Consider the following 18,793-nt stretch of genomic DNA (forward strand, 5'->3'; position numbering starts at 1 on the left):
ATACAGAACACACACAGCGCAATGCAGCATGGGAATTAAACAAAGTCCTGCATGATATTTCCTTTTGTATCATAGTAGATTTTTTTCTGTTGTCCTAAGCCACTGTAGCCGTCAGGAGCTTGAGTTGTACCTGTATGGCTGCAGTTTTAGAGCGTGCACTGTGCTTCCATGGACCGCTGGTGTTTCTGTGCGTGCGAGTGAAGTTGAAGGGAACAGCAGAGCACCCTCATCTGTGAGGCCTGACACCCATCAATGTCTGCCTGTTACATTTCTATGACACGCTCTGTCTCAGGAAGAGCAAAGCGGCACGGGAGCGACGGGAGAGAGGGGGAGACAGGAGGATGTGGGGTGGACAGGACCGGCTGAAGGGTAGAGGGGAAGTGAGCGGGAGGTCCAAAAGCAGGACTGAAAGGTACACGAAGAGGGCTTTGTTTCTCACAAGTGATACAGTGCAGCCTGAGTGTGTGTTCGCACACTCGACAGGAAGAGCTTTCAGCACTGTGAGAAACTCGACATGCGAGGCTGTGGGTGCTCATCTGTGCATACTCCACGCATCATGGCTGTACAGTCATCAAATAATTTTTTTAATTTTCTTTTGGTTGCTTTTTTCCGTTTACATTAAGTGATGTTGTTTATAGTAATGATGTTTATAGCACTCCATTCAGATGATTGTTAAACCTTTCAGAGCCCAGATGGTTTGGAGTCATGCTCAGAACAAACAAAGAGAAAGGAGGGAGGGAGAAGGCGAGTGAGTCAGAGTCTGTACGCTCATTTAAACATTCAGACACATCAACTATTTAATCCCACAGGTAGGTCGAACTTTCCCGACGATCTGCCAGAATGGCATGGGGGGGTTGGGGGGGACGTAATTAATGACAAGGAGGCGTGAGAGAGAAGCTCACCAAAAAGCCAGACCACTGACAAAAGCGGCGAAGAAATCAGAGAATCATCTTTTATTGGACACACTGCTGAACACAGTTATGACCTCTCATGAGCACATCCTCTGGCATTATGTGAGAGAACTTCCATCTTATTATTCAAAAGCAGAAGAAAAAAAAGGAGGAGAACAACGCCCTCCAGCCTCGTGCGTGGCTAATTTGCAGGAAAAAAAACGAGACAACTTCTTTTTCCTGAAAGCCACAGGAAAAAAAAAATGTCCATAGTTTGTGTGTAGTTGTATTTGCATGTTTAACTGAAACATGTGCCTTTTGGCTGAGGCTTCTCAGGCTCTTTGTCTTCCATCAGAGGGGATGCTGGGGGGTGGCAGGGGCGGGAGTGGGTCTCTACTGATGTTTCCGTCTGGCTCGCTCTTGATCCGAGCATGTTAAGCCACGCTGCCTCTGTGGGGAGCAATTTCTACCCTCCCTTCCTTCCTTCTGTCTCTATCTGACAATTTTTTAACACTTGTCAGAATCCCACACAGATACAGGAAAATCACATCTGTGCACAAGCGTCTCACAAACACAAATGCATATATAATTCAGATGAATGCGCTAACACCGTGGGCACAAATCAACATGTAATAGAACGTTTTTTGTTTTTTTTCTCTTCATCAAATGAATTATTTCAATATCATTATTCCAAGCCTTGTATGACATTTCGTCTGCTGGTAGCACCTTTGCAGGAATGCAGAGCTTTCGCCCCCTCAAAAACTGTCACCCTTTGCTATCGCTTCAAAAAGTGCGAGGCAGAGTGGGTCTGATCAATGCTGGCAATATCCCCCGGGGAACAGACACATGGAAAAGTTGAAACCAGGCCTTCAAAAGGCTGAGCTATTGATTGAATTGCTTTCCAAAGTGTTTTTCATCTCTGGGACTATACAAGGAGAATGCCGGCTGGTGTGCAGCCGGGTGCAGATGGCACGGCCGACCGCCATAGAGAGAAAAAGGGAGAGACTGGGAAGAGGGGGGGAAGAGACAGACAGACAGATAGGGACAGAGAGAGGGAGAGAGACTTACCCCTGGCAGTGTTTTCTGTTCATGGAGGGCGTTCTGGGCTTTGATGGCCGACTCTCTGGCGCAGTAGGTGAGGAATGCACAACCTGTGACGGGGGAAGACGACGTAGAAACTTCATTAGAGTCAAACATACCTTGACATTAGACATACCAATCGAACATACGTTAACTTAATTAGATTAAAAAATGACTGAAATAATTGGCAGCTAAGAATATGAGGTCACAGATGAAAATGAATTACAAAGCATTTGGAGAATTTGGAGGAAAAAAAGCATGATGCTTGTCCTGTTTCGGTATGATGATTGCTTAGGTCCAGATACTGAAGCTATTAATAAAAGGAAGAAGCCACATCTGTCAAGAGGGTCTCATGGGTTAGTGAAAATGTCTGAGAATAACTAGAGCAAGTTAATGACAACAGGAAACCTTGCGATACAAAAAAAACAAAACCACAACAAACAAAAAATAGAGTAGAATATGAGCAGAAGACGCTTTGGATGAGTCACCAGGCCCGTCCAGCCTCCCTCATCCCCAGCGCCGCGTCCTTTCAAGAGCTCCTAGCAGCCCGACCAGCGCCCCCCACCCTGAATAGTTGTGACAGCGGCGGAGACAAAAGAAAACGGGACGGCAGGAGAGTATCGGGAGGTTGGAGACCGGAGAAGAAGGCAGGAGATCAGTGTAGGGATGGAGGAAGGAGGGGGAAAATACTGGTGGAGAAGAGGGGAGGATGGGAGGTGGCGTTAAACCTCTCCGGGGTGAAACTGTAAGACTCCGCATGTGCTGCCATGCGTGCACACACACATACACACACACACACACACACACAAACAGCCGCCGAGCACGAATGTTAAGCGCGCACGTACACACAACATCTGTCAAAATCACTGAATACATAAAGGGGAGAAGAAAGAAGGCAGGGAGAAGGAGAGATGGCGCGAAACCAGATGGAGTATTGAGGCAATCATTTTCCCCCTGACTGTCTGAATAAATAGATTTGCTTGTGTTCTATTAATGAGGTTCATATGGGTTACTGTGCATCATATTTCTGCCACTCTGAAGACGGTTTATTAGCAGCCACTGCATTTTGGATCTCATTTCAACAGGCAAATGTATTCAGTGGGTGGCGGTGTATTAAGTGTCTTTACACGGACGATATTCCAATCTGTTTTTTTCCTCTTGCATTCGAGATCGCTTTCACCCGCCATCCGTTTTTGTCGTTCGCCTGCGCACGTGTACTTTTTTTTTTTTCGTCCTGCTGTTTCAATGACCCTTGCGCTTTGGCTGCGTCCCCACTGTAACCTCTGCAGGACTGCATCAAACAGCGGGGTTAAAAAAGGCCATGTCAGCCATTGATTCATTGATTGACTTGTAACCTACCCGAAGCACGAAGTGTCTGCACGTGTGCGACTTTGCACATTTTTATATACAGCGAGCGTTTGATCACTCTCGACCAAATCAAATCCAGTTCTCTCCTCCCCATTTCACACCGCTCCTCCTTTTGTTCGTGGACAGTTGCTCGGCACGGCGCCATGCTTTTCAGCGCGAGAAAGACAGATAGTGATGGAGTCGGCCCAGGGTCGTGACCTCTGAGGTGGCCGACTGTAGCGCTGGTGTCACGGTGCAGCCCTCCCCACAGCCTCCCTTGTCCCAGCACCCCTAACCTAATGATTTCCAATGGCCACCGAGCAAATCGCTCAATCACTCACACTGCTGTCTAAATCCTCTTTCTCTCTTCTGTGTCAGCTTGTAAAAAAAAAGACTGCAGAGATGTCATTGTTGTTTTTCGGTTTGTTTGTTTGTTTGTTTCACAAATGGCTGAGGCTAATCGGAGGGAATGGCTCCATTTTGGTGCTTGTTTTTCTCTCTCTTCCACTCTCTCCGGGCTTGTTGTTGTTGGTTTACTTGACAAATGCCGGCCCCCATCTCTGAATAAGAAACAAGTCTTTTGCATTACAATCACAAAGGCGATTTATTTGTTAATGTGTAATGCATAGGGCATTGAGAATAAATTAATAACAACCACGAAGCTGGCAAACAAAAGAGAAACATGAACTCCATTTAAATGTGATTCTGTGCTCTTTAATGTATGGCTTAATAAGAATTTGCAGGCCACAGGCGAAAGAGCTTTAACAACTTCATAATTGGAATCCAAACACGTACAAATTGCCAGTGCTGCATTGCATACCAAGTGCAAAAGTGTGAAGGGGGGGGGCGAGCATGATGAAATTGTTTGAAACACAACAAAAAGCCACTGTAATCGGAGCCTGCTGACACAGCAATGGGGGAAGCCTTCCCGTTGTGAGGAGATGATCCTCTGCATCATCTGATAGAAACCTAAAACAGCCTTATCTCGCACATTGATTTCAGCTCCGAAGAGAAAAAAACATTTCTCCTCTCCTCCCTGCTCCCTTTCCCTCCTCTCTCTCTCTCTCTCTCTCTCTCTCATCCTCCCCTCGTCTCCCGACTTCTTTCGCTCCATCAGTGCCAACTCGGCTCCTCTCGTCTCCTGTTTCTTAATGCTATATTTTTTAAGTGTGTGCGCGCTGTGTGTGTACTGGGAAATGGGGCTGAGTCTCTCCATCTCCACTGTGTTGAATTGGCATGTAATTAAAGAGTCTTACATGGAAGAGAGAGAGAGAGAGAGAGAGAGAGCAAGTGGGCGGCAGAGACGGATAGAGAACGAGAGAGAGAGAGCGGTGGGAGATACTGTATTGCTGTGGCGACTGCAGCCATTTACATTCACCGAGGCTGAGGCTCTCCGCTCCCAAAAATGTATGTATCTGTCGTGGCGGCTCAGTAGGATGCTAATTGTATTGTTAAGGTTACAGGTCCTGGTGAGAACATCTACGTCTACACAAACACACCTGATTCTGGTACTTTCTTACTGTGTCCAAGCACTTATATCAAGAACACTTATTCAATTAACACACCGACTGTGTCCCAAATCTCTTACCGTTACGAGTCATTTTGTTTTCGCCGCACAACAAGTCAATAACAGGAAATGACCCTAAACTTGTATAAATACAAGGCTTCACTTGCTGAGAGCAGCTCCTCAAGTTCCCTTTGTGCAATGCATTATGGGGCAATAATGCGCATGTCCACAATGCCACATTTTGTCATCCGCATGATCAAAACCTGCTTCAAATTGCAGTGAAGTATCGAATTGGGACACAGCTCTTGTCGACCCAGATACATGTAAACACTTGACCTTTGCAAACCTATGTGTATGAAGTCACAAACATGTGCGCACAGATACACAGATGAACACACTGCACCTACTACATGTGTTAAACAATGCTAATCTACAGTCTTGAAATGTTGTTTCTTTTTTATCCTTCAATTCCACAAATCATCCAGTGTGTGAATTTGTATGAAATAAGAGGACTGGAGGAGCTAAACTGAATTAACCACCTACATAGTTAGTCCAAACATTAACCACGTGTTATTCAAAAAAATAAATAAATCTGACCGTGCAGCTCAATACATTAACAGCATCAGTCAAACTCAACGAGGCGTCTTGCATGAATTAAAGCAAGAACTCACTGTCATTCGTAAATTATCTTATGCCACTATAAGGAATATACTGTCAGCACAAAATCAATTCACCAATCAATACAATAACCGTTAACATAATTTAGTGTCACGATAGAGACTACAATCTGCTAAGTTATCTTTCAACTCAAAGATACACTCACTCACTCACAAGTTCAAAATGAGCTCATGACGCCAATCATGTCAATCACCAGCTTCAACGGGCCTTCACCAGACATGTTCTGGTGAACAGATCCTCATCAGCAAACAGCTTTATACTACCACCAAAGTAGGGCTCTTACTTTACATATCTGACAAGTATGTAAAGTAACATATTGACATGTTTTTGCTTTTTCTCACCCTTTTTGACCGTTGACGCTGTTTTATTGTGTAGCTATCACAGCTAGCTGGCAAAGCAACTTCACCACCGTCTGCTGTGATGTTGCCACCGAGCACCGCACTGAAGGGTGCAACGCACTCGCATTCGTGAACGACAGTGGCGGCCCCAATGCTGAATACATTATTAAATTAGTCCATTAACTTTCCATCCCCCTTAAGGGAAATACATGCAGCCTGGTGTATTGATCAGTAACTTTACTGTGTCGCTTTCATTTGCCAGCTTATAACACTATTCCCTTAACAAAGTGCTGTTTCTCAAAGATGGTAACCTTTGAAATGTGAAAGTCATTCATTTAATAAAATGATCATTAAATTGAAAGCACCACGAGCTCCATGGGCCTCTGACTTTAAACAATGGCCCTCTCATTTGTTTGCTGGCATTGCTAATATCCATAGACCTGTGTGTTATGCGTATTGGCAGCAATCCAGCAACGTTTTACCCAACAACCTTAGCACCTAATGATATTCAGCTGCACATGCTAGCAGGACCATAAAGAAATCAAAAATATATGGAGCCTGTGACCGTAGCAACAGGCAGCAATCTGTGGTGTCAACTGCAGGAGCTCAGTAAACGTCCTACTTCTACACTGAGCTGCAGAATCGTCAAATATGAATGCAATTCCTTGTAGACTAGCTTAAACCACAACCTCTCTTTCCACTCCGCCTTTCATACCCACTTTGCTCCCTTTTCTCCATCTCCTCGCCCCAGAGGAGCCAAACTGCCCCAGTGTTATGAAAAAGTGTGAACTTGCTCTCAGTGTGGCTTTTCCATGGCCAGAAAGTGTGAAGGTAGCAGAAAAACGAGCCAGTGCTGGCACCAGCCTCGCCTGCACCCTCACACATCATTTGCACTCTTTGGAAAATGCTATCACTGTGGGTAGATTACTTGCTTACTTCATTTACTGCCATGTGGGGCTCCGAGGGGGGACTGATAGCCTTTCAGAGGGGTCGGAAGCTGAAACACACATCATCAGCACTGATACAATGTGATTATGACCTGAATCATCGGCGGTTGGGGAGGCAGGAGGCTCGGTGGCGCAGATTGACCGTGAGGTGGGTAATCAGTCTGGTCTCGGAGAAGCTGTTAACTCATATAATCACTCCCTCACCTTTGGAAAAAAAAAAAAAAAAAAAAAAAGATCCTCGATCTGTTCACACACTGCAACAATCACAGCAATGTTCTGGGAGGGGAGAGGAGGACAGGTTGAGGGAGGACAGATGGAGAGGTATAATAAAGAAGAGCCAGAGCATGGAGTTGTGAGATGGACTCTTGAAAATGCTCTCACTCATTGTTCTGACAACAATATTTTCTCTGCCCGGGCCTAATGGGCTTGTAATGAGCACTGTAATATAAGCAGTAGCCTAGCGTAACCTGTAAACCTTAATTAAGTCAGACAGCCACCTTAAAGGCAGCCAGCGACTGTGCTCAGTCACCATCTCATGATCCTGAAGCCGACTACACTCCTCCATCACTCCTTCATCAATCACCCCATCCCTTCATCTCTGCCACATCCAAGCTCCAAATCCTCCTTCATTTCTCCTTTCACTGCTCCGCCCATTATCCCCTCACCTTGAGCAATGGCCGTGGGGGTGGGGGTGGGGGGATAAACATCGTGGAGTGCAGAGGAGCATCGGTGTCCATCATGAGGGCAAGAAATAGTCCCTCCCTAGTATCCTCTCTGACCCCTGAGCAGGAGACCTCAGCCATTGATTTGTTGCTACCCGCTCATTCAGACTACACTAGCCTCCAAGCAGCAGTCAAACAGATCCATAGGCGGCATATCCCGAGGGGCCAGCCGGCCACATGCAGGTGTGAATGCTACACAACGTTTACATGCACGTGTTATGTTGTGGCATGCATTGCCTAATGAGTGTGACGAATGCAATGAATTCTTCATGAAAGGCTCCGCAAGAAAGCCGTTCTGACAATGAAGAGAGAGAGACTTCAACGCCCTCGCTCTCGCACAATTGTGTGGCTCTGAGGTTAAACAGTTCTCTCAGGGCAGAAGTGGTTCTTCATATATAATCCAACTGTAGAGGATTTCTCTCCAGAGCTGACATATGTACTTACGGCTCTATGCTGTAGGCGTAGCGCCGCTGGAAAGGCTGGAAACAGTGATACACTTCCAACCGGTTCCTGATAAAGTTGCTGAGATAATTCCGCTTGGCAGAAGGTGCACTTTCCCAGGGGTGACGTGATAGATTGCGACTGGTCGCCCCATTCCCCAAGTCAGCCAGAAATCTTTCAATATGTGGCTCAGGATAACACTTAGGATACAGCCCTTTGGCATCTACAGTAGCCTTTAAAGTACGCCTTGACTTTTGTAGACTATCTGCGCACTCCATCCCTCTTCTGCTATTAAAGCCAGGGCCCGATCTATAAATACATCTAGTGGCCTGCATCCCTGATGAGCAAGCTAATTGTCACTGTTAATGGATGGAGTTTCACAGAGCTGTAAATAATGTGTAGGTTCACACTTACTGCCTCCCGCCGTGCTACTTCTGGGAGGGCAACACGGGTTTACCTGCCAAGTCCCGTCTCTCCAGCCCTGTCGCGCCCTCCCTCCCTCCTCCCAGCCACGTCTGCTGCTCCGGCCAGGGGATTTACAAGGAAATCAATAAAAGTTTCTCCGAGCCCCTCTCCCCACAAGTCAAAGTCAGAAAACTGAATCTCCTCCTTTTCATGTACAACCTCTTGGAAAAACAAACCAGGCGAACGGAAGTAATAAAATCACTTCCACTTGGCTCAGGCACATCGCCTTCTGCTGTGTATGGCACAACACGGCGTGCTACACTTCTACTGATGCAAAGTCCTCATTTATCGTACCTAATATACATATTTCATGCAATATTCCCCAACAATGCTTGTCCTCGTTCCAAAGGTGAAAAGGCATTTAAACCTTTTAGACAGATCAATTGATCCCGGCAAAGCCACAATCACAAGATGACTGGCAGCTGCAAACTGACTGCAGACAGAGAGACGGATCAGGTTTTCAGTCACTTTGATTTTAGATACCTTTAAAGACGGCGCTTCAAAGGGCCCAGAGGTTGCTCGGATGGAGTGACTGAAAGAGGAATGAGGGGGAAAGACGTGCGAGAAGGAAAGAAAAAAGAAAAAAATCCAATCCGTCTGTACCACACGCGCTGAACGCAGCCCACCTTGAGCGAAAAACCTTAATTGCACGTAAACAAACCTGTAATGAGAGCTTCTTATGGTTGTGTCTTTTCCATTCTGTGTATGCGCCAAATGGAGCAGAGCATGCTGCATTCCAAACACATACTTTCAATTATGCTATGCAAAAAAAAAAAAAAATTTAAAAAAGAATAAAAATACAACTTTGTGTCCTTGTCCCAGCTTTCTTTCTTGCCTTTTTTTATTTATTTATCTCTTGTCGCCACTGAGCTGCAGAAGGGTAATAATTAACACTAATGGCCTGACTAACAAGCAGGCAACAGTGTGTTAATTGTATTGACGTATATTTCCTGGTAGCCGCATTGAGCCCAGTGGATTCCCGAAATACTGTGTTAATGACCAAACAGGGAAAAAAAAGTAGGGACTAGTAAGGTAGGTCGACAGGTCGACAGGTCGACAGGTCGACAGGTCGACAGGTCGACAGATAGACAGATAGACAGATAGATAGATAGATAGATAGATAGATAGATAGATAGATAGATAGATAGATAGATAGATAGATAGATAGGTAGGTAGGTAGGTAGGTAGGTAGGTAGGTAGATAGATCAGAGGGATGGCAAGGACAGAAGTCTGACGTGAACCAAAAGAGCAGATGAAACAGATATGAGAACCCATCAGCCATTAATTAATTTGAGTAGTCTTTTTTAATTAAGCCAGATCTACCGTTGAGTAGTGAACCACAGAACGGCTGCCATGTTGGATCTCACATAAAGTCCACACGCTCCGCTCATGCGACCGCATTAACATTTTATCATCAAAAAAGGAAAAACACAAATGCCCCCCCTCATCCCGTGTCTCCTGCACTATTTTGGCACACAATTTGCTTGTATCTTGGAAAAAAAAAAAAAAAAAAACTGTGGATGCGATACATCTCCAGTACAAAGCTCCTTGACCAGTTTGTGTCTCTGGCAATAAAGCACAGACACTGTTAGCTACAGCGTCGGCGCTTCAGCGGGGAAGATAGATGGAAGGAGTGAGGGGAGGGATGGCCGCGTGATGGAGGGTACAGGGGTGGGGGGGCGATGGGGGCTGGAAACGAGTGTGTGTGTGAGGGGGAGGAAGGTGGCCCTGCATTCGCCCACAGATGCTCCTTCCCGGTCTCCCCCCCTCCTTTTTGAGCACAGTATGGGAGCAGTCTTTTGGGGGAGGCTGGCAGGCAATCAGTGATGTCATGCCAGCAGTGCAGCAATGGCAGCTTAACCTATTTTCGGAAATACCACAGAATTTCTATTTATAACCGTGCTGAGCAGCATGTATCTTCACACATCCCTCACGGACCTGAGCGTTCATAGACATTTCTTCCGATCCGAAAATGTGTCCTCATCGCAAGTTGGGGACTGGTTAAAATCTTGGTCTCGACGCTGATAGCCTTGTTTACCATTGTCATAATCACCATTTAGGGAGATAATGTGGTGGCTTATTCATGTTGTAAAAAAAAAAAAAAAAAAATCTCCTTTTTTAGCATCTCTAGTCTGTTGTTTTAGCTAATATAAGCATTTCATTGTTGTTTGCATTGGTAATTTAGGAATGCTAACATCCATAAAAATAGTAAATCACCTCTGAGACCAGTAGCAGAAGTCATAGCATGTGCACCAGCAGCAGTAATATTGGAATATTACATCGCGACGGAAGTATATTAGGAAGGAATATTATTAGTATTACTCGTTTTGCCGGGGGGATTTTCTTGTGTTTGCAGCTTTCACGTGATTATTTTGCGCATCTGTCGAACTTGAGCCTCCTCTCCTCCTCCTCCTCCTCCTCCTCCTCCTCCACCCTCCCCCGAGTGTCCAAAAAGCTCCCAACCTGTCGGAGGGGATCCTCCGTGTCCCAAGCTTAGCCATCACTCTTCTCCCGCAAGGCCTTGGGATAAAAGCAACTATTTGTTTCTGCATCCCTGACAAACGCTTCATCTCCTCTTCTCCCCTCCACTTATCCATCTGTCCATACATCTACTGTTTGCGCCCGTGTGTCCGTCTGTCATTTGCCTTGCGGGCCACCCCTGCGCGCGTGTGTCGTCCTCCCTCCCTGTCCTGTACGACGGAGTGGCGGCGCTAAGCCATATCTTGTGTTCGCGCACGCACTCTCGGGCTGATACATGTACGACATTCGTGCATTGTTCATTCACACAAGCATCAAGGGCTCAACCATTTGGCAATCACAGAGATGTGACAGCTTGACTAATCTGTGATTGTTTTTTTGGCCAAAACACGGGGGTTAGCGAGCCCTCCAAGGGCACAGTACTATAAGGCAAGACAAATAAGTTATTATTTTCCAGGCTTGTACAAGGCTTTATCGCATGAGTTCTCCTGAACCATTCCAAAATGGAGAGGGATTATCACAAAACATTGCATTAAAATCTCCTCTCTCCCCTCTCCCTTGTTATTTCATTTTGCTTCTAAAATGAGTCTGTGCCCAGCCAGGCTCAAACACAACATTAAAGAGCTCATGCTATTCTAACAGAAACCACCAACCCCCTCCTCCCTCCTCTCCTCCCTCCCTCCATCCCTCCCTCTGTCTCTCCCTTCCTTTTTTTCTCTTCTCTGTGCCTTTACAACCCCCATCCCCCCCCCCCCCCCCATAAGAGCACACTCTGCTCTGTAGGCAATGGCACTCTCTGCTAAGCTACACATACAAAATAGATAGGCTTCTATCCCTCTATTTAGACTAAGGAAATAGCTGTGTGACCTTTGTGCATGCACAAGAAAGTGGCACGCTCCGACTGACTCTGAAAGAGAAACTGGAGCTAAAACACAGCAGAGAACGTTTGAGCCCGACATCTTCAAACAGCCCCAAAAGTGTCCCAATAAATGTAATGAATGCTAAATCATATTTCCAGATTTAATCCAAAATAGAGAGCTTCTTTCTTTCCTTTTTCTTATATACAAATATATATATTTTTTGTCACATTTCAGGGTTATATTAATGGTAATATTTTATCACAGCAACAATAATACAATGATAACATCAAGATATTTGAATAAACAGACTTCAAGCAGCAAACGGCACGACAGAATAACAAATGGGTTTCCCTCCAGGTAGCCAACTGATGAAAGAACCTTTTAAAATTGCTTTAACGCTCCTAACATGCTATTACAATTCATGCCTCCGAACGCGACGCTCCTGCAACAGACACCGCAAAACTCCATTTAGTCCAGTCTAATGAAATACACGTGGAGTGTATGGCTTCATAAACGAGTGTCTCGGTGATGAAATTGGTCCGTGTTTTCCCTCGGACCTCACAGTACATCTTCCCATATTCGTCTCCTGCTCCAGGCACCCATTAAGAGCAAACATTCCTGAAAGGTCACGGAATAACTGCACTTCCAACATAATGAAAGCATAATATACTGCGAGCCGTAATGAATGTTGCATTCGAGCAGGAAATCAATCCATCTGAAAGGCTCTCTCGGGCAGGGATTAAGGGGAAGAGAAGCGGGGACCGAATAAAAGCCAGGTGAGTTTGGTGTGCGGACACTGACCTCCAGCAGAGCAGCACGGCCTTGTCGGCATCCGAGATTGGCAATCTCCTTGGAAAACCAACAGAAAAAAGAGGGAAAGAGAGAGCGAGGCAAAGCTCCTCATCCTGAAGTCAAGGCCCATAGCGCCTGTCAGTACCAGTTGAGCTGCTGCATCTTTTATGAGGAAAGCCCTGTTGCTTATTACAATATTTACAGACGTTTAAAGATTGCGAGGCGAGTGTTGTTACTGCATTAGCTTGGCTCGGTGGCCTTCGCTCACTAGCCCTGACAGAAGATTTTATCCTTGATTTGTTAAATCGAATCACTGCACAAAACTGCAGGGAGACAGAATTGTTTTTCCTGTGCCTCGGTGTTAACATGCTCAGCCGAAACGGAGTCGACACCTTTATGAAGTTGCTCTGTTTCATTAGCAGCCATACAATTGTCATACGGGCAAAAGGCCTATATGCACCAGGGCCGTGCAGAGGCGTAGCAGGTGCTCTAAATTTGAAAAGGGCACATGGAGCTAGAGCAGCAGCAATCAGTCGATTAAAAAGAACACAGTATTTTTTTGATAATCCATTATTCTCTTCAGTCATTTCTGAAACAAAAAGCTAGTCGCTTAATCAGTTTAAATCAGCGAGCTAGATTTAGCATTAGCAAACTTTGAGATGCTTATAAATGGTATCATTCTGTCGCCCAAACTAGCAAAAACACCCGGAAGAACTATTTGATACAGCTTAATGCTCATGCTATATACCAGAACCACTGTCATAATGTGATGTCAGCCGACTGCGAGGTCATTTAGTCAGCGCTAAATTACCTTAATTGTTATCTTGCCCTTCTTGATGAGGGCCATGGAAAGACCTTCACCCAGAAAACAACAACAATAGTGTAAAATAAAATACACTCCATACAAAGGGGCACTTTGAACATCAGGGCCACAGGGGCAGGTGTTCGGGCACCCTCAGACCCCCCCGCCCCCCTTTCCTTCTGCACATGCCCGTACTACACTTTAACTAGTAAAACTATCACAGCGTGTTGTGTATGTACCATCTATATCACTTCAGCAGCTCTGTTTATAGTCTGTAAGTGAGTTTATCCCATCTGTTTCCTCAGGGGAGATGCTGTCCTACAGCAGTGCCGTGATCTTTGACACTCTCCATAAGGCGCGCACAATATGGCGACGTGCAGAGGGAGCTCGCGCTTCCATTCAATCAGAGAGGAGAGAACATCGTCAACAAACCAGAGTTCCGTCGGTGCTGCTGTCGCTCAGGTATCACTTCATGATGTAAATGGGTAAAGTGTGGTCTCATGTTAATATGCACACGCTACGTTCCATCCATCTCTGTTTCCCTGCTCCTCTCTGTTTTATTGGGAGGCCAACCCACAGAGGGACGCTATCCATCACACTAGCTCAGAGCGTGAAAAAAAAATAAAATCTTGAATAAATATTTCATTAGATTATTCTGTGATTTAATGCGCCTCTGCTTGGCTGAGGTCCGGGGCAATATCTCTGGTCCATTTATAAATGCATTAACACAATGATACCCGACAATAGCTTAATATTGATACCCGGGCTGTGCCGGTCGGCAGATTGAAGTGAGGCAGCATAGGGATTGTTTTGTCTGTCTGCTGTGCTGAATCACACCTGAAGAAGAAGAAGAAGAAGAAGAAGCAGCTCTCTTTCTCTCTCTCTCGTTAGAGTGCAGGTTACTTAACCGCACAAGGGAAGATTAGTCAACCTCAGCCGAACTCGTGGGATAAAATCTGTCCAGATGAGGAGCGACTCAATGCGACTGGACACAGAAACACATTCAGCCTATTCTCTTTAAGTGCTTCTTCATGTGTGCATCCACTTTCTTCCAAAATCAAATAAATAAAAGAAAATCAGACCGAAAAAAAAAACAAAAAAACAAAAAAGACCAGCAGCCGACACACATGAAAAAGAAACATCCACAGATTAAAGCCTTAGTTCTGCATATATGCATGTGCATAAATGTGCAAGTGTGTGTTCTGCATGCACTATAAGTGCAGGCTAATTAGAGCCAAAGGGAGAAGTTTTCACAGTCTATGATAAATTCCACATCAGGAAATCCTCTACCTATTAATACCAATTGGGCGACAATAATTGGCAGGCCATCGACAGCGTGGGCAGAATTAATCATTTGAAGAGGCAGACTAGACTGAATTTTTAATTGGCAGAGGCAGCCACTGTTTAGGGAGGCAACCAGCTGATCACCCAAGAGACTGCTGCTTCAGACAATGCACATTTGCTAATCCTCTTGAGTCAAGTTATTATGGCCATGCATTATTATCACGCGTTACAAACTAATTCCATGTTTTCCCTCATGGATTACCAAGGGGAAAAATAGTTGCAAAAAAAAAAAGAAAAGAAAAGAAAAGAGGAAATAATAAACACAGAGAGCACAATGTGGACGAAATGAGAATCAGAATGACAGAATAAGTGCAGTGACTACCGAAACACACGACACTAGGAGTGATAACGAGCGTGTGTGTGTGTGTGTGTGTGTGTGTGTGTGTGTGCGTCTGTGTGTTTATCCTTCTGTCCATCAACGTATTTTGTCAGTCTGAATGTGTTCCTTTGTGGCTGCTGTTCCAGTGTTTCCATACCCGTAATCCTTTTTTCTGCTTAATAATGTGATTAACTATAAAATAACCTCATCAGAGATCATTGGCACATTAGGGTTTGATTATGTATTGTTAATTGTGTGTGGCCTGGATTCATTACATTTATAAGCCATTTAATTTGCCTGGACAGTACTTATCTAAAATGAATTAGTTGTCTGTAAGTTAATGAATAAAGGTGACAATGAACTTCTACAATTCAGTCATTTTCACAGTTATGTTATTATCTAATCTGATCAGAGAGGCGACCTTGTCTACTTACATTTATATGAGTTCATGTTTTAGATTCAAAATGGGAAGGAACGCCTGATTGACATACAATATACGTCAGTATATAAGTTCTCACAAACTCTGTTACATTTTCTGAAAAGAGGATTTTAATTTGTTACAAAGTTTTGCATTTCAGACCTGAGGAAGAGTCAGTTTCACTGAAAAGTGGAAGATCTAATCATAAGAGCATGAATTATGTCATAAATGATGATAGTTATAAAAATACAATGAAGAAAAGCCATAAGAGACTATTCAAATGTGATGAAAACAGTGGATCAGCAAAAACAAATCACTATTCTAATCTACCGCTGCCAATAAATGTAATTTATGTTACAGTAATCTCTTTATATATTTCACTTGAACTACATTCAGATCTGTCAAAGCTCTATTTTCTCTGCATGGAAACACATCCAAGGGCCTGAATTTGTCTTTTTCCCTGACACCGTGATCAGGCGACGATCACTCACGTGCTAAATAGTGCAATCATTATGCAACACGGGACAATGACATTTTAGTATATGTATGCACACACATGCACAAACACATACCGATGAATGCCAAATGAGAGCTACACTGAGAAGAAAGGGAAAGAAAAAAGAGTCTTTCCTCCTCCACACTCACTCACAATACCAACTGTGGAATCAGGAGCATCCGGCTCCATATATGTGACAGATAAGAGCCTGGATGGAAAATATCTATAGAGCACAAGAAACCTTCATAAAACCGAGCACAACATTTCAATCACTACAGAGGATACTGCACATAATAAAATAAAAATCTATGTATTGATATACATTTTTTAATCCCATTTATCAAAATGTATTCAAAGCGTCTCATGTCGTTAAAGTTGGGGCGATCAATGAATCCATATTAATGAATATATACAGCAGAATTATTGCATTGGTGACGCGGCCTCAGTGCGAGGGGGGCTTTGTGACAGCTGTGGACAACCGTTGCGATGGTAACACATGCAGTATTTCTTGACGGTGCCCCTGTATCTCATACAGCGACGTGGCATTGTTTGCACTGTTTTCAAATGGCATTTACATTATTGTCACAGATTGTCTTGTCTTTTTTCTAAATGTCACCGTAATAAAGGGGCTTATCTCCTCGACTAACATCCTTCAAGTGCCAACATCTGCTCTGCAGAAGTCCAAGATCAGGAAGAGGAGGAGAGCGGCCTTTTTTTCTTTTTTTTTTTCCCAGTTTTTAGAAACACATAAATGTTGTGCAAAAGAATAAACTTTTGTTCTCCCTTTGAATTGTGAATCTTGTGTTGCAAGCAATTACAGCAGAGATGTGATCTTGTGATTACAATGGAACTAATAATTATCATTATCATCATCATAATCATTATTATTATCATTATTATTATTATTATTATTATTATTATTATTATTATTATTATGAGTGATTGTTTCAAACAGCAGACAGGCGCAGCCCTGCAGCTGCCCGTGGTTTGTGTCCAACATGGCTGAGTGAGAATACAAATGAAATGTGACAAACAAAATCAAAGTTCATGATGATGATGATGATGATGGTGGTGATGATGGTGGTGGTGATGGTGGTGATGACGTCTAACACTGCGTGGCTCGTCTGTGAGGAGGGGGACCACGTATTGTGTGATGCGGTTCTCCCACCCAGGCAGCAGTGATGTACACTATCCATCCCTGATATAACCAACTTCATTATGGAGGGTGGAAGTTGTCACTGTGTACAGTGAGCGGAGTGGATTTACACTCTCAGCCCTCCGCCTGAGCAGCAGCAGCAGCAGCAGCAGCAGCAGTAGCAGCACTGCCCTCTCTCCGTCCGTCATCTTGCGACAGCTCTGGCGCCCTTTTGGAGACGTTGTGGTATTGAACTGATTTTTTTTTTTTTCTTTTCTTTTTTTTTTTGGGGTTATTTGCGACCCGGCCCCTACTCGCACATGGGGCGATGTTAAAGAAAGCATATGGATGAATAAATGATGCCGCCCCTGCGCGAGGAGACGGAGGGGACTGGCAGGGGGAGGCTCTTTAAAAATGCATCCTTTCCTTTCCAAGCGCCTCTGCCCCACTTAAGAGCGCGTCAAGAAAAACACTGTCCAAATGCTCTATGAGACGCAGAAACACGATACCGCACACTGTTTGTAAAAGCTTCCATTTTGTTTGCACGCGTATTGAGGAAAAAAAAAGGTGGAATTATCAAGATGGAAACGTAAAAAAAATAAATAAAAATGCCTCCGAAATATGACGCCGTGAGGAAACAACGCGCGTTATTACGCCACTACAACTGGGACAACATGACAAAAACCATGAATGTAAAATGAAAACGTGTGAGCGATGATGCACATGAAGATTTTATGATTTCCTTTCATCATAAATATGTATATAATAGTAAAGCGACTCCGTATCGGATTAAGAAGAAGTGACATACACGCGTAAATACGCGAACCTGTTTTTAACACGCTCGAGTTCAATAGGTTAGAAAATGATCAGAAATGATATCAAGACATATAAGCGGGCCTCGCAGCCACTGGAGGGGCGACACGTTACCTTTGTGCATGCCGGTGTATCGGTCCTTGAGAACTGTCAGTTCGTGGATTTTCCCAAACTGTTCAAACAGAGGTTTCAGGTCTTTTTCCTCCAAGTTCCGCGGTATCTGCCCGATAAACAGCTTAATGGCATCTTGGTCTTTCATGTTGCCGCTCTCCGGATGAATTGAAATGGGTTCTGACCCGTTCATGGGTTTCGGAAATGTGATCTGAGGGTACTGGTGCTGGTGTGGGATAAGTAGTAGTGGTTGTTGGGTCGGTGGCGCCCCCGGTCCGGTGAAAACCAGGCTGGAGTGAGCGGGCTGGGGCTGCTGTGGATGGTGCTGCCTTCTTGTTTCAGTCTGAGTGAATCTGGCCATTCTGAGCTGGGAGCAGAGTGGATAATAATGACAACACACACACACACTGTGAGAGAGCAAGCACTCAGCTGGAAACCAGGCTGACTTTCTATCCGACACACAACACACACGCACACACAGTACAAAGCGGAGAGAGGAGAGGGAGAGGAGGCGGAGGTGGAGGGGAGGGGGAGTCGCGGCGGAGCGAGCGCGCAGCAGCGACATTAGACGCTCTGGAGCGACACCCAGTGTCAGGAGACGGGTACTGCAGCTCAGGGAGAGGCCAACAGGCTGGTGAGGGTTGTGTGGGAATGTATGAAGTGTGGGTTTGGCCATGACTGAGCATGTATGTAAAATACCGCCCGTTGTGGAAGAAGTAACCCCCAGATCATTTGGCTGAGTGAGAGCAGCAGAGGACGTGTTGGACTGTCACAGCAGGAGCAGCCCAGACGTTACAAACAGCATCAGTG

The 18,793-nt window shown here is 44.8% G+C and overlaps 1 protein-coding gene across 14 annotated transcripts in view; it reads right to left on the reverse strand.

Moving 5' to 3' along the window:
- Window positions 1-18,466, reverse strand: part of celf5a (cugbp, Elav-like family member 5a) — a 193,251-nt gene extending 174,785 nt beyond the window's left edge. For 6 of the 14 annotated variants that reach the window (XM_037115199.1, XM_037115187.1, XM_037115198.1 and 3 more), the window contains exons 1-2: window positions 17,987-18,465; window positions 1,959-2,041 (exon numbers count right to left, since the gene is read on the reverse strand). In XM_037115199.1, the coding sequence (XP_036971094.1) occupies window positions 1,959-2,041; window positions 17,987-18,344 (441 nt within the window). In that variant the 5' untranslated portion in view covers window positions 18,345-18,465. Of the gene's footprint in view, window positions 1-1,958; window positions 2,042-17,986 lie in introns of all 14 variants that reach the window. The other 8 variants (XM_037115189.1, XM_037115188.1, XM_037115184.1 and 5 more) reach the window with 4 other exon arrangements.
- Between the last annotated feature and the right edge of the window lie 327 nt (window positions 18,467-18,793).

This window comes from Acanthopagrus latus, chromosome 11, assembly GCF_904848185.1.
Source record: "Acanthopagrus latus isolate v.2019 chromosome 11, fAcaLat1.1, whole genome shotgun sequence".
Lineage (NCBI taxonomy): Eukaryota > Metazoa > Chordata > Actinopteri > Spariformes > Sparidae > Acanthopagrus > Acanthopagrus latus.